This window comes from Podarcis filfolensis (genome assembly GCF_964270895.1).
Source record: "Podarcis filfolensis genome assembly, chromosome: 11".
Lineage (NCBI taxonomy): Eukaryota > Metazoa > Chordata > Lepidosauria > Squamata > Lacertidae > Podarcis > Podarcis filfolensis.
The window spans coordinates 16830141-16845700 of record NC_139613.1 but is presented as its reverse complement, the minus strand read 5'-3'; the positions used below and the strand labels follow the sequence as shown (position 1 = coordinate 16845700).

The 15560-nt window shown below is 42.5% G+C and overlaps 1 protein-coding gene across 4 annotated transcripts in view; it reads right to left on the bottom strand.

Annotated features, from left to right (window-relative positions):
- SPEF2 (sperm flagellar 2) overlaps window positions 1-15560 on the bottom strand; it is a 91435-nt gene that overhangs the window by 41606 nt on the left and 34269 nt on the right. For all 4 annotated transcript variants that reach the window (XM_083575468.1, XM_083575469.1, XM_083575470.1 and 1 more), the window contains exons 15-23: window positions 13880-13983; window positions 11037-11290; window positions 9701-9803; window positions 8572-8729; window positions 7202-7363; window positions 3328-3408; window positions 2851-2981; window positions 1848-1975; window positions 1610-1748 (exon numbers count right to left, since the gene is read on the bottom strand). In XM_083575468.1, the coding sequence (XP_083431594.1) occupies window positions 1610-1748; window positions 1848-1975; window positions 2851-2981; window positions 3328-3408; window positions 7202-7363; window positions 8572-8729; window positions 9701-9803; window positions 11037-11290; window positions 13880-13983 (1260 nt within the window). The remainder of the gene's footprint in view (window positions 1-1609; window positions 1749-1847; window positions 1976-2850; window positions 2982-3327; window positions 3409-7201; window positions 7364-8571; window positions 8730-9700; window positions 9804-11036; window positions 11291-13879; window positions 13984-15560) is intronic.

Sequence of the window (15560 nt, the reverse complement as noted above, 5' to 3'; positions counted from 1 at the left end):
GCCAATGGTGGGAGTTGTAGTTTAGCAACATCTGGAGGGCCAAAGGCTTCCCACACTTGCCATAAATAGTGACATTACTATGGCAGTTTGTTGCAAAGTATTGGAAACGTGTCTTAAAACAGGAACTTTCTCAGTAAATAATAAAGCTATGCCAGTTTGGAATAAGATTATTATACTGTTGTCTCTCTTCTTTCATAAACATGTAGCCTGTAAATTTTCATATCACTGCACATTTGTATAACTTAGTTTCCCATTCAGATATTGATGGGTGTGACTTTTATCTTAATGGCTTTCATCTCAGTGGTTTATGAATGAGGGCTGAGAATTTTTTTTTCTTAAGAAAAAGCAGGTGCCTTCTACCACAAGAAGCAAAAATATCCCCCTGAACCAAACCAAGCTTCAGGTTTTACTCCTTTTAAGCCACTCAGTTTTCCATTACTCTATTGCCTGAGTCACTGAGCTGCCAGAGAAGAGGATACCATAAATTTCTCTTCCCAGTAACTTAAACAGGTGTTGTGGTCAGCAGCAACATTAGCTATGTGCCTTTGGAGATAAGCTTTGGGTATGTCATGTGGTAGGGCTCGATTTCTAGTCCCGATTCTCTTGCTATTTAATTTCAAGTTGAAGTCTCACACTTCCTCAGTATTGCAATGTAAGCTCTCATGCACCTAATGTCTAATCATCTGACGTGACGATTTCATGCCTGTCTTGCAAACAGCAAAAATGCACTGATGGAAATGACACAGCCAAGTAAAATTTCTAAAAGTATACTGAAAATGGCATTTGCTCTTGTGCCACAAGAACTTTTGCATCTATGCATGCAGACTCTGTAGGTCTTAGGCAAAAGGTGCACAGCAAGAGTGGGAAACCTGTGGCCCTCCAGATATTGGACTACAACTCCCATTATCTCTGACCATTCTCCATTCTGGCTGGGGCTGACGGGAGCTGGAGCCCAATAACTGCTGGAGTACTACAGGTTCTCCACCCCAGTGTACAGGCATCCCAGATATATCACACCAAAGTCAGGAGATGAGCCTCAAATATTTCCTCTTCCTACTGGAGAGCCGCAGTGCTCCTCTGATTGTAGGACACCTTTCCCAGGCATCTAAAGCAATATGTGAACTCAAATGCAGCTATTCTTTGATATTCACATGCAGTTTTCCAGGCAAAAAGAAGCCTCCAAAAATGTGCATATTGTAGGGAAAGTATACATAAAAATGCATATATTAAAAATAATGTACAATGCATTCTAATAATTATACTATGCAATGCATTATCGTATTCAGCAAAACTGCATACAAAAATGGATGCATTAGAAGAAATACACACTAAAATGCTTGCAAACTGGTTTTTACAATCCTCAAAAAAAAAAAAAAAAGAAACTGATGCAGGAATGTGTCCAATTGAAATTCAGATAGGGAAAGTGAGAAACTGAGCAAAATCGAAATTGACAGATTTGCCTGTTCTCTATCCGACAAAACACCAGAGACTTCAAGAGTTAGGCGCTTGAGAATTACAGTCTGTTTTCTCTGCACTCTTGTTTACTTCAGGGCAAGATCCAGATTGACAAAGCTCAGCAAGTGATCCAACACTTTCAGATGCCACTTACAGTAACCCTTTGATGCAGCTCCTCTTTCGTTTCATCGTCTTCCCACAGGTCATCAGCCACTGAGTTATAATCGGCTTGCCACTGAGTCACAAACTCTTGCTTGTGGTCGGGGCGTGTTAAGAATTCCCTGAAATGATTTCTGTGCACAACAAAATGAGAAGAAGCCAAAGGTTCAATAAATGAAAGATGGTGGCAGGAACAGTGCATATCATTGAGTCATAAAATCCCCCTGGCTTACCTAGCATGTGACAGATAATGAATGATGACATGCTGTTCACCTCTGAGGCATCGAAGTGTGGCTTTGATGTTATTCTTATAGGTTTTCTCCACCGTTTCCCAATAAGGAACTAAAAATTCAGGCACCTCCTGTTAAGGTTTAAAAGACATTGGTTTTATGTGCCAACCAATGGGCTGCCTAACTAAAATGCTGTCAGGAAGGGGGTATATTAAGTTATTGCACCATATTCTACCTTTTTATTTTATTTTATTTTCTTCTCTTACCTCAACTTCCATGCCTTCTTGCCATGTCATTGCTGATCCTATGCTTGACACAGCCACCCTCTTGGCAAGAGCCAGTGTCATGCTATAGGCAAAGTGTTACGAATGGAAAGGGAACGCCCTCATTTCAAATCTCCAAGCTCACTGGGTGGCCTTCAGCCAATTTCTGTCTTTCAGTAAACTATCTCAAATGGTGTTGTGGAGGATATATGTGTAAACGCCTTGGAAATTGGGCAGGATGATACTAATAACAATCCTTTTACTTATCTTGCACTTTTAAAATTCCTCCTCCTAACTCAAATCCTTAACCACCATGGATGGGATTCATCTAACAAGCCTCATCTTGTGCAATGGGGCTTTCTCCACACCACCCCCCAAATTGGCCCAGGGGGAGCCATGAGAACCCCCAGAAAAGCACACAGGGGGAGGAAAGGGGAATCGTTCCATCTGACAAGCTGAAATGTTTATGCTGACAGAACATCTGTTGTAGCATGACATTAAATCCAACCCAATAACTTTGCTTTAAGACTTTTCTTGCCTTCTACAGTGACCTGTGGGGAGGCTGCAGTGCATATGACTCTCCCTATCTCAAGAATTGGCCAGCCAGTTTTGCAAAAAAAAACTTTTCCATTTTATGTTTACCATGGCATTGGAAGCCATTCAAAACATCAAGGCAAAGGTGAGGGTGGGGAAGGAAGGAAGGAAGACCACCATAATGCAATGCTGATTTTGGACTGCCATACTTGAGGAAGTGGTTCATCGACGTAAACCCATTCATCTGATCCTGGTTTAATTCGAGGTAGCTCTATAGGAGGGGGAGGCGGTACATCTTCAGCTGAAGCGGTCTTCCCTTTCTCTTTCCCTCGTGGAGTGCCTTAAATATAAACACACCGTTAACATTTGGGAAAGTATTTTACCTAGGACTACTTTAATAGGTTGTGAGTAACAAACATTGGTTGATTTCCCTGAATGGCTTTGACTGATGGACATTTTATGAGTATATTATATATCATTCAAGGTGCCCTATAGTATATATCAGGGAAAGGTCAGGCTTCAGGTTTGAGAATGTCTTCCCTTTGCCAACCAAAATGTTTCCCCTGCCTAATCAAAACTTGCCAAGATGCTTTTGGAGGAAGAGGAGAAGGTGAAAGTGAAATCAGCTGTCATTTGTGGCTGTCAGCAAAAGAGTGCTGTAAAAATTAAATAAATCCATACTTTACCTGGTTTACCTTCTTTTCCTTTGTCTCCTTTATCTTTCTTTCCTTTTTTGCCCTTCTTAGGCGACTCTCCTGGGGGGGACTCTGTAGAGAAATTCCATATGTATCAGACAAACATTCTGGCACATGTTAACTGAGCCACGTCAGTGCAGAACCACACTTCTTTGCAGGGGTGGAGAGGGATGGGAGAGGGGTTTGTTTGGAAGTGGAAACCCCCATGCTCTGGCTTTGAAAACACGATGCTAGCCATTATGAGCCAAGACCAACTTCAAATTTCACCTTCGCTTGTGATGCTCAGCTTCTCTCACCTGCCTGCTTCCCTCCCACTGCCTGCTTTTCACACTTTTACAAACTGCAGGAGGGTGATGGTGACGGTGGCGGAGGGACAGCAGCCACTGCAGCTAAGGTTGAAGGCTGCTTCTAAGCTACGTCAGCACATGTGAACTCTAAAAAGTGTGGCTTTCTCTCTCCTCCCCCTATTCCTCAATGAGCAAGAGGAATAGAAAGCTGTAGTCCCCCACCCCAGGGTAACCCAAGGGCTGTTAATCCTAAGCCAGGGGTGGGGAGCATGTGGCTTTTCAGCTGCTATTGAACTCTCAATTCCCATCAGCCCCTGCCAACATGGTAAATGACCAGGGATGGTGGGAATTGTAGTCCAACAGCATGTGGAGGAACATAGGAATAAAAGAAGCTTCCTAACTGGTCCATCCAGCTCATTATTGTCTGCACTGACTCCAGGGGTTCTGGAAGGGACATGCCCAACCCTAGCTGCAGATGCCAGGGATTCAATCTGGGATCTCCTGCATACAAAGGACTTCAGACTGTACTATGAATCAGCAGCATTCTGCTGGTTGAAAGACTGGCTGCTTCTTGAAAACACGGACATTTTGGATCTAGAAGGTTTTAACAATGTTTTTGGATGGCATGCATATTTGTGGTATGATAAGGTTAAAGCTCACAAAGCATTTAAAAATCATATTGTCAGGAGATCTCTGTTTAATGTTTGGATCAGATACAAGGATTTACTGGAAAATAAGACCCCAAGGTGGTTGTCACCAATGGAAGCGAAAGCTCAGAAAAAGCTCAATATGGAGGCCAATTGGCCAAAATATTGGGAAATTTTGGAACAAGAAGGAGATAGACTGAAACTGCAGAGTTTTGAGAAACTAAAAAATAAAGTCCGAGACTGGCTTCATTATTTTCAGATAATGGAGGCTTACAATTTGGACAGGAAAATTGGCTTCCAAGTGGAAAAATCTAAATTAGAAACAGAAGTGCTAGAACCTAAAACTAAAATTATGTCAAAAATGTATAACTTGCTGCTGAAATGGAACACACAGGATGAAACGGTTAAGTCAGCTATGATTAAATGGGCACAAGATCTTGGACATAACATTATGTTTGCTGACTGGGAACAGTTATGGACCACAGGTATGAAATTTACGGCATGTAATGCCTTAAGAGAGAATATTATGAAAATGATATACAGGTGGTACATGACCCCAGTCAAGCTTGCAAAAATATATCATTTGCCCGATAATAAATGTTGGAAATGCAAGGAGGTTGAAGGTACATTCTTTCACCTTTGGTGGACGTGCCCAAAGATTAAGGCTTTCTGGGAAATGATTTATAATGAAATGAAAAAGGTATTTAAGTATACCTTCTTGAAAAAACCAGAGGCTTTTCTCTTGGGCATAGTCGGCCATTTGGTGCCAAAGAAGGATAGAACTTTTTTTATGTATGCTACAACGGCAGCAAGAATACTTATAGCAAAGCACTGGAAGACTCAAGATCTACCCACTCTGGAAGAATGGCAGATGAAGTTGATTGACTGTATGGGACTGGCAGAAATGACCGGCAGAATCCGCGACCAGGGAGAAGAGTCAGCAGAAGAAGATTGGAAGAAATTTAAGGACTATTTACAGAAATACTACAAAATTAATGAACTCTGAAAAGATGTTGGATTGAACTTTTGTGGTCTCTAGCTGTTATGACAAAGATAATAGGGATTAAAATTGTTCAAGTCATTAAATTTAAAAAAAAAGTTGAGTGGAAAATAAGGTGTTATTTTAAAGGGAATGTTAAGAGATTAGGATTTGCTGGATTAACAAATTGAATTAGAAAACAAGAAGGGGAGGTATGAGGAAGTCAAAGAATCATGTTACTGAAAAACTGTTATTGAAATTGACTTGTTTTTAATATTTTTCTTTTTCTTTTTCTTTTTGTGTTTATATAAAATTGGAAAATCTAATAAATATTCATATAAAAAAAAAATACAAAGGAGATGCTCTACCACTGGGTTATGGCCCTTTCCATAGGACCACAGGTTGTCCCCAACTTCCTCCAGTCCTAAGGAGTCCCTCACTCTGAAGTGAAGACTTCTGAGCATGTTCAGAGTGTGCATTGGTAACTTGGGTCTTTATTTTGAAACTCCACTCCCCAAAGTTCCTTTTGAGAATGGAATGTCTGTGCATGTTCAGAAGGCTTTTGCAAGTCTTCTATAAGACCATTTCTCCTCCCCCCCCCACCACTTCAGAAATTTGATGTGTTTGAGAAAGTGTGTGCATATGCAGCTGTTTCAACTCATGGCTCTGGCACACATTTAGCGCTCCAGATCTCTAAACATGGTTATGAGATCAGGAGCAGGCTGTGAGATTAAGGGCACCTTTGCCTCTTTCACAATCATCTGCTCCAAAACTTCCCACAATGCCTTAATTATAGGTTACATCTGCCCCAACTTTCACAAGGGTTAACAATAACCGGGGTCTGAAAGCAGAGCATGATGCTAATTTGCAAACCCTGGTTAAGAGGTAATCTTGTCAGGGCTGGTGCAGATGTAGCTCTAGAGCTGAGCCAAAGGTTCTCAGCAGAATGGAGAAGGCATTTCCCACAAAATCACACCATTCCCCTAACTAAGGCTGTTGGGGTGGGGGTAGGGAAGGCCAGTGGGAAGAGGCACAAGAGAAGGCAGGGGTTGGGGGGGCAGGAGAAAATGTATTGGCAGCTCACTCCAAACCTCTTAGTCACAGTAAGAGATCAGGAAAGTGTCAGCCATAACAGGCCACAAAAAACATTGTCCATACTCAAGCATATCACACACTTGGCTACAGCAGGGAAAGTCATTCACATGGATTTGGTCCAATGGCTACTTACATGTGAACTGCTTGTTTCTGCTCAGCTTAATTATAGAAAGAGATACCCAACTAACTTATACTGAGAGTAAACCTGCTGAAATCGATGTAAAACACTTGCAGAATAAACGTCGCTAGACTTACAGAATCTCTTTTGGTTTTCCCGAAAATTCATCAATTCCTACTCCAAGCATGACTTAAGATTTTGCACCTGTGCTTGTTATATCTGTGACATTTAGAGCCTGTTTGTTGCACATACAAGAAGATATTAACAGACCAGTCACATGATCTAGAAGGTCAGTAGAGGTAAAATATTACATCAGTTCAAGTAGAGATCACTAAACTTTCATCCGCCATGAAATCCTTCACAGTCTTTTGCTTAGGAAGGAGCTCCCAGATGAGCTTCAAATTTAGCAGCAGGCAGAATTTCAGAGGCAGTCCCAAATAGTTTCAAAGCGAGGGGTGAAATAGCTCAGAAAGGGTTCCCCCACCCCTATGTCACCCCTGGATTTCACCTAGAGTGAAATTCAAACTGAAAGGAAGTTATTCTGTAGGCTAAACAGCTGAGGAAGAAAAGCCCAAAGGATTTCTGTTTAGACCAGCAGAATTTCTTTTGCTTGTGTGCAAGTTCTATAAAGAAAGAAGTTACAGTTGTCACTTTTTTTTAAAAAAAGAGTTCCCAGCTCATTTTATGGTTCCTGAATTCATGATTGATTTACAGTGTATTTATATGATTCACCACCAACCTTTAGGTGCCACAGGTGGCGGCTCCAGCACTTCTGGAGAAGGAGCAGGGGCTGGCTCCTCCACCTTTTCTACCGTGACTGCTGGAACCTCTTCTTGTGGCAAAGGCTTGGCAGCTTCTAGCGCTTGCAGTCTTTCAGCCTCTCTTTTTTCCTCTTCTTTTCCTTCAGCAGCAAAACACATACAAATCAACAACAAACCCGTACATCTTTATCTCTCTGCCACATTGTTGGTACGCAACTTGAGAAAGTTATTCCCCAGGATGTCGAAGGCAATGGATACAATGCATAAACTCCAAGGATTTGCTCACTGCTAGATTACTGCAATGCACTCCACCACAGGGCTGCCCTTGAAGATGGTCTGGAAGCTAGGATGGAATGCAGCTGCCCATTCATTAAGCAGGGCAACAGAGTGGGATCACGTCACACTGAATCCGAATGCATTGTGGGATCTCTGGCAATTCAAGTTTTGGGGGTTAATATTGAAAGCCCTGAGTATCTTGAGGTGTAGTTACCTGCAAGAGCCCCTTCCCTAATACCCGATGGCTTGAGTTTTAAGATACAGGGGGAGCATTGCTCAATTTGCAATGGTAAAAGACTCGGCCTTCTTTGTGGTGGCTTCATGGAACTCCCTCTTGATGGAGTTGTGCTTGTCTGCAGCACTGACATCCTTCCACCAACATTTAAAAGCACCCTTGTTTATTCATGCCTTTGGTGAAGGGGAAATGGTGTGTGAATAACCAGTTGATTTTCCCTGCTGCATGGGTATTGTGTATTTAACACTTTTTAATCAATCAATCAATCATCTTGGTACACCTTGCTTGAATCAAATTATGAACTATTTATAGGGATGGGTGAATCTTTCAGTTTCAGTTCTTCTTAACTTCTCATTCTTCTAATCTTAAGTTAAATTCTCCAAATTTCTGCATCAATTTGCATTTTTAAAAAAGTCTTCATGAAACTCTGTCAGTGAATTTCTCCTAACGTACACATTTTTGTACACAATTTTGCTTAATAATTTTGGCAAAGCAATCTTCCCTAGCATAATTCATCCTTGTTTCCTTTTCACTAATATATCTATTTTATGTGCACTCCATCCTAGTATATGCATTTTTGTGTATATTGCTTGGCGAACTGTGGTGCAAAATTCAGAGAAAAACAGCTGATTTGAATTTCTTCTCTGCCCCCAGCTAGTTATATCCCAAAGGTCTGGGGAGGTAAAGATATGAGGGAAGGGTATTCATTGCCACACTGTGGACTATTTCTTTATCCCATTACATGAAAAAAATTCAGCCAGATTATTGGAAGCCTTTAAATATGTAAATATTTGTATTTGTAAACATTCATCTAAGCACTGGAATAGCATTACTTACTTTTATTTTGGATTTTAACAATTTCTTCTGTTATAATTTCTTTTACCCTTTGACACATAAGATTCTCCTCTGTCTCTGCATTGACCTTTATTAATATATTTTGCTGCTCAGAATACCAGTTTTCTAGCTTGGGCCATGTCTCCAGGAAACCTATAATTCTGTGAAATCGGAATCACACACAAATCAGGTATTAGAGAAGCTTTCAAAATCCCAAAATAAAAAATAAATAAAAATGACTTGATGCCTATTGATAGTCCCAGCAGAATGTCCCTAAAACACTGGTGAAATGGCATATTATCAGATTCCTCATCTGGTATTTATCTACTAGTTCTGTGGCTTCTGATGCTCATCCAGGAAGTTGGGCCAAGTACAATTTCTCTGCCTGGGAGCTTCATGGCTGAGTGTGGACTTCAAGCTGGTTCTCTCTAGTCCTAGTCTGATACTTTGCTCACTATACCACACAGGGGCTGTTTACTCATTTTGTTCCATGGGCAAGAGCGGAGGCAAAGTGTCAAGCCAAAATAACAAGCAATTTAAGCAGCTGGGCAAATTTGGGAGCAGGGCAAGGTGGCGAGGGTGGGTTACGTATGCCGTGGAGAAAGTAGAACCTAGGACCATGCAATGAAGCTGAATATTCGACAATTTGGGACAGGCAAACGTAAGTACTACTTCAACACAGCACAGTTAAATAATGGCAGGGATAGTCACTGTGGTGCCTTATAGAAGTTTTCAGACTAGAATTCCCATAATTTGTGGCTACTGGCCATAAGGACAAGAGCTGACTAGCATTGATGGGAGCTGTGGTCCAACAACATATGAAGGGCACCATGTTGACTACCTCTGAACTATAGGATCCACTCCCATGGTGATGGCCATTATCTTAGGTGGCTTTAAAAGACTGTATAAATTTGTGGAGGATAGGGCTATGCTCCACCACTAGAGTCTAAGGAAATATGCCTCAGTATACCAGTTGAGGAGACTCATAACTGAGGAGATCCTACAGCACTTAGGTCCTGCTTGCAGGCTTCCCACAGGTCTCTAGTTGGCAGCTGTGAGAACAGGATGTTACACTAAATGGACCTTTAGTCTAAATCTGACAGGACTCTCATATTGACTGTAACTGACTCACCTGTGCTGCATCTGGCTCCTCACAGAATCATCTTTTTCTGAGTCATGGAATTGAACTTCTGAAACTTGATCACCTTCTCCTAGCCTGCCCTGATGGGAGTCGGCTGTTCAGCAAAATATATAAAAAATAACAATTTTGGGAAGGAAATTTCCAGGGAGAATGCTTCGATCGTACATGGTTTAAGGCAAGAGTGGGGAAACTTTTTCAGACAAAACTAGCCCACTGAGGTACGTTGATGAGCAAGGTATTGGCATGCTGCGTGGGGGGGGGGGACACACACACACCAGTGTTTACAAAAGAGCAGAGAGAGAGAGAGAGAGAGAAAGAAAGTAAGAAAGAAAGCCTAAGGCAGGAATGAGGAACCTTATTCACCTCAAGGGCAACATTCCCTTGTAAGCAACATCCCACAAGCAGTGGTGGGTGAGGCCAGAGACAAAAGTCGGTGCAACAGATGTGACTCTTAGAATGGATTATGTCAGGGGTCAGCCCACAGAGGCCATTTAACCGGCCCACAAGCTGCCCCAGAACTTAGCTGCCCGCTCAGCAAGTCCTGGCACACTGTGCTAAACCGGTGCAGGGACTTGCTTCCATGGCACCGGAAATCGCATCTGCACAGACGCTGAAAATCGTGGGCGCGAAGGATCTCCGCAAAACCAATCTGGCCCAGGCAAGGTAAACCTTGCTGTCCCCTGGATTATGTTCCAGCTGTGTAATGCGGGGGAGAGCCTAGGTGGGGTAAAATTGAGTGTTTTGAAAGAATGCATGGCTGGCTGGCTGGCTGGCTGGCACAATGAACAGGACACTCTTTTTGAGATGTGAGGATATACTGCAACATTTGTTATAGGTCCCACTGGGAGGTAAGATTTTTGGGGTGCATTTGCTGTCTGTTCCAGTGGTTCACAAACTTCTCGTGCACACCCCACAGATAGAGGAGGAGCTAGCTGCTGCAGCACCTGGAGCGGCGCACATGTTGTGCACCCGGGGGCGGGGCTAGCGTCCCAGGGGGGTGCTGCCTGAGGCAAGCATTCCAGGGGGGTGACACAGTGATGTCACCCCCCCCGGGTGACACCTGATGCGGGCTGCACTTACCGCACCCCCTTCCTCCGCCAGTGCCCACAGATGACTTGAAAATTGGTGAGGGTCTTGGTTGATTCATATGAATATCTAATGCCATGGATGTGCCATCTCCTGTCTTCAGCCACAAATCTACAGACAAAGCCGTAGCCACAAATCCACAGGCAATAGGCCATTGTGCAATAGTAGCAATTAACACAGTTATGTGAATCTGTCAGTACGGGTTTGTGCCTTAATCGCATGCATTGAACTTTAAACTTACGCTTGACAAATGCTACCCGGTTCAGCACAGTGTCGTCTGAAACTTCAAGCAACATAGCAAAGTCAAGAGCAGGTGGGTGCACAGGTGGCTCTTTTAGAGCTGATGGATCTGGAACCAACACAGGTTTAAAGTTTTTAGCCATTGCTTCTGCCTGGTCAGGATCTCGCCTTGTCAGTGCCTTTTCAAGCAGTTTGGCCTGGTTCAGTGTCATCGGAAATCCATCCAAGATCCAGCCGCTTTCTGGTGGCAGTCGGCTAAAGGAAAAGCAGAACCAACCTTAAGCACATTCGGAAGATTTTAACCATTGTTCCAGCACTCAAATAATTTTCCTCTGCCATTACATACTCCGGCTAGCATGGTTCTTTCAAACTCTATTAGATCCTAAAAGAGGCAGATTTAAATATTTCAAAAGAGTTCTAGAAGAATATAGACTGAAATAAAGATGTCTGAAAAGAAAAGGTGGGGGAAGGAGAAAGAACATTTCAGCTGAGCCAAGGCTAAAAACAAACAACATGGAAAGACTACTGTTTTCTGCTGCGTGGTCTCCTGAACTGATTTTCATTCCATGAACACAGATGCCACACACCCAAATCAACTTCTTTGTCGACTCAGCATTGCCACATTTGTAGTGCTAGTCCAAATTTCTCTTTATGGGAGTCTAATAGATTAGAAGAAATCTAATCTAGCAAAGTCTTTTGAATGGCTGGTATACATATAAAGGCAGAGGAGATTACATCTTGTGCATAGAAAACTGCCTTCTATCAGGTCCGATTATTGGCCCAACTAGCCCAAACGAGGGTGCCTGCTATGGCCTGTGCTCCCCATGCACAGCATGGTCAGCAGGTGATTCTTCACCAGGCCAAGATAACTGAAGAGTACAATCAACTATACACTTCAGTTACATTCACAAGATGATGAAAACATATTCTTGTGTCTCACACCAAGTGAGGGAATTGAACGTGAGAAGGTGGCAAAGGCTATTTTTACTGTAGTCCATTGGCTATAACATTTTATACTTCGTATTCCTTAGAAATATGACCATTAAACCCAAATGAAGTAAGGATATGCTATACACCTGAAAAGGGGTGTCACTAGGGTTACAAATAGACCATCCCCATATGGACATCGCACATCTTGTAGGTAGACTAGCAGCTGGAGGCAGGGGTGGTAGTTAAGCAGCCTCTTACCACCAACACCCACTAGCAACCTTCCATGACTGCTTTTCAGAATGCCTTTTTAACCCATTACATACTTCTGCTAGCATGGTTCTTTCAAACTCTATGATTCCATGACGTAGCTTCTCCAAGAGCACTAATAGTTAAACACTGAATGAAGGTACTTTCTACCACCTTTGGTGGACGTGCCCAAGGATCAAGGTCTTCTGGGAAATGATCTATAATGAAATTAAGAAGGTACTTAAGTGTACCTTTCATAAGAAACCAGAGGCCTTTCTCCTGGGCATGGTGGGCCAATTGGTGTCAAGGAAAGATAGGACGTTTTTTATGTACGCTACAACAGCAGCAAGAGTTCTTTTAGCAAAGTATTGGAAGACACAAGAACTACCCACGCTGGAAGAGTGGCAGACGAAGATGATAGACTATATGGGACTGGCTGAGATGACTGGCAGAATCCGTGACCAAGGGAAAGAGACGGTGGAAGAAGATTGGAAGAAATTTAAAGTTTATCTTAAGAACTGTTGTAAAATTAATGAGTGCTAAAATGTCATGGGTAATGTAAAACAGAATTGCAGTGACAAATAACTGGGTAAGAGAAAAAGGATTAAAGAAAGTGACTTATAAGTAATTGAAATTAGGGGTTGCTGGAAAAGTTTAAAACAGGGATGCAGAAAAGGGAGGTATGGGGAAGTCGTTGAAACAAGGTTTAAGAAAAAGAGGTTATGAAATTATACGTGTTTATATGTTTGTTTGTTTATGTGTTGTTAGTTGTATTGTGTCTTAATATATGTTGGAAAATCAATAAAAATTTATTTAAAAAAAAATAGTTAAACACTGAATATATATAAAGCACATTAGCTTCATTGTACAGGTACAAGAAACTGAAAGGGGTATTTAAAGGTCTTGTACCTGTACAACTTGTGGTCTGCAAAGCTGAACGGATCCCTCTAGGTACTCAGTAAACCTTCTGCTCTGGTTGCTTACTAGGGATGGCAAGCACCTAGGGGTGTTGTCAGGCACCTAGAAGACTGCAATATTGGGCTGAAGGATTGCATTTGTCTTTGTGGGTCACAAATTGTGCCTCTCTGTGCTAGAAAGACTCCACAAGATAGGCTCGACTACAGCTTTTGCCTATCAGAAAATAAAAATAACATAGGAATAAAAATCTAATAAATCTAGCTTCTCCAAAAATAACTGGTTGTGGTGTCTGCAATGCCCTGACGCCTCTTCACAGAAACCCCCCCTGTCTACATAGACAAGAAAAACCCCAAGAGAAAATCAAGAAAAAAATTATAAGCTGCATGGATTATAATACAATGGACCCTTCCCTGGTATTTACACCAAGTATTTCAGGTCTGCTTAAAATCACGTAGAATTTTGCATGGATACATGCTCCTACCTTTTCTTTTAAGGGGAATGGGGAAAGATGAAAGCTACTCAGTGAGCATTAACTGTAAAGCTTTCTGATGTATATGTGCATGGCAAATAAGGTTGCTCTTCCTGGGGCGATGAATAGCATCTCCCTCTAGAAATAGGCTCGATTATTTTAATGAGTGGTTATTAACAGAGCAATTTACTCTTCATCGTAATGATGGCAAAGCCTGACCCTAACAACAGACACATTTAACCACATTCAAATAGAGTCATGCAGAGTCATCTATTCCATACCTAATAGCCTCCACCATGATGCCAACTAGCAATTCATCTGGAATGCTTTTTCCTTTCTTTAATAAGCTCTCTGCTGCTGCACCAAGCTGAGCGCGAATCGAAAGCTGTGGAATTTTATGGGAGAAATTTAAACAAGAAGAGGAAACCTTGGCAATTGTACATTAATTTGATTAGAGGAATAGAAACACACCTATTTGTAACGGAAGTTCTCTAACTTCAACAGAGAGCAAGACATTTGGTCAAGACAGACCAGCCTGATGTCACTGAGGTTATTTCTAAACAACTTAAGGCCAAACTATATCTATTCCTATGGTTTGCACTTGCATGACTGGTTTTCCTTTTGAAAACAGCTTGTGAGGTGGGGTGGGGGAGCCAAAGCAGGAAAATAGCATGGGGAAGAGCTTAGACCCTTCGACTCGTTTTTGATTCCTAGTCAGAATTGTTCCTGCCCTGCTCTTTCTATTCCCAGTCGGAAAAAATGTCCCCAGTGACTGTATAAATCAGGGGTCAGCAACCTTTATCAGCAGGGGGCTGGTCCACTGTCCCTCAGACCTTGTGGGGGCCGGAAAAAAGAACGAATTCCTATGGCCCACAAATAACCCAGAGATGCATTTTAAATAAAAGGACACATTCTACTCATGTAAAAACACGCTGATTCCCGGACTGTCTATGGGCCGGATTGAGAAGGCGATTGGGCTGCATCCGGCCCCCAGGCCTTAGGTTGCCTACCCCTGGTATAACTCCATGTTCTCCCAGGCCAGCCACTGACTATTCTCCACAAGAAAGGCTATAAAGACTTCATGTTAAGGCTGGAACTTTGCCTAGGAAATGATAGGTCTTTCATTGCTCTCCGCTTGTTTCCTGGTCCCGAACCATTAGCTTAGCACCCCTGGTTTGGTTCCTACCCCTGGCTCAACTTCTGGCACCCATTCAATGACCATCTCCAGCTCACCTGAAAACAAAAATTATATGAAAACCAAGGGCCAAGCTACATGTGAGGTCAATCACATGCTTTGCCCATGAGTGCAGGACTTTTCTTTTACAAATGGCCCGCACTGGAACCCTGGCTGAGGAGGAGAGTAGACAGGATTCTACCTTTTGCCCCTCACTGCAGTTCAAATCCAAATCTCCCCATGCTCACTATTTACCTGGGGAGAAGCTCCCATTAGCGTCAATGAAACTGTCAATGGAAACATATGATTAAGGCTGGGATCAAAAGTGCTACTTAGGCTGAAATGGCTTGCGATAGCAAAATATAATTGTTTTTCATATTTGAGCAGGAAAACAGTGCATGAGAGATTTTGACATGTAAGTGGGTGGGACAACCCATCTGCCAAGCACATGATGTCACATAATGACACCATGTGATTGACGGGTGGGTTGTCCTGGTAGCCCAAGGGGGTGGGACCAGATAAAGATCTAGCCCATGAGCCAAAAAAGTTGCCCACCCCTGACCTGGAGAAATGGAGAATTAAAGGATGAAATACTGGTGAGTTCAGATATTCAGAAAACTCTTGGAAAGATTCTGGGTTAATTTGCTCTACCAGGGATGCAACCCGAGAACTTGGCACAGAGGTAGCGAACCTGTGGGCATCCCCATTTGGCCCATGAGGCCATTTCTTCCAGGCCACACCCTCCTATCCTGCACCTGATGTCATATATGTGTGGGACAGGTAAAGCC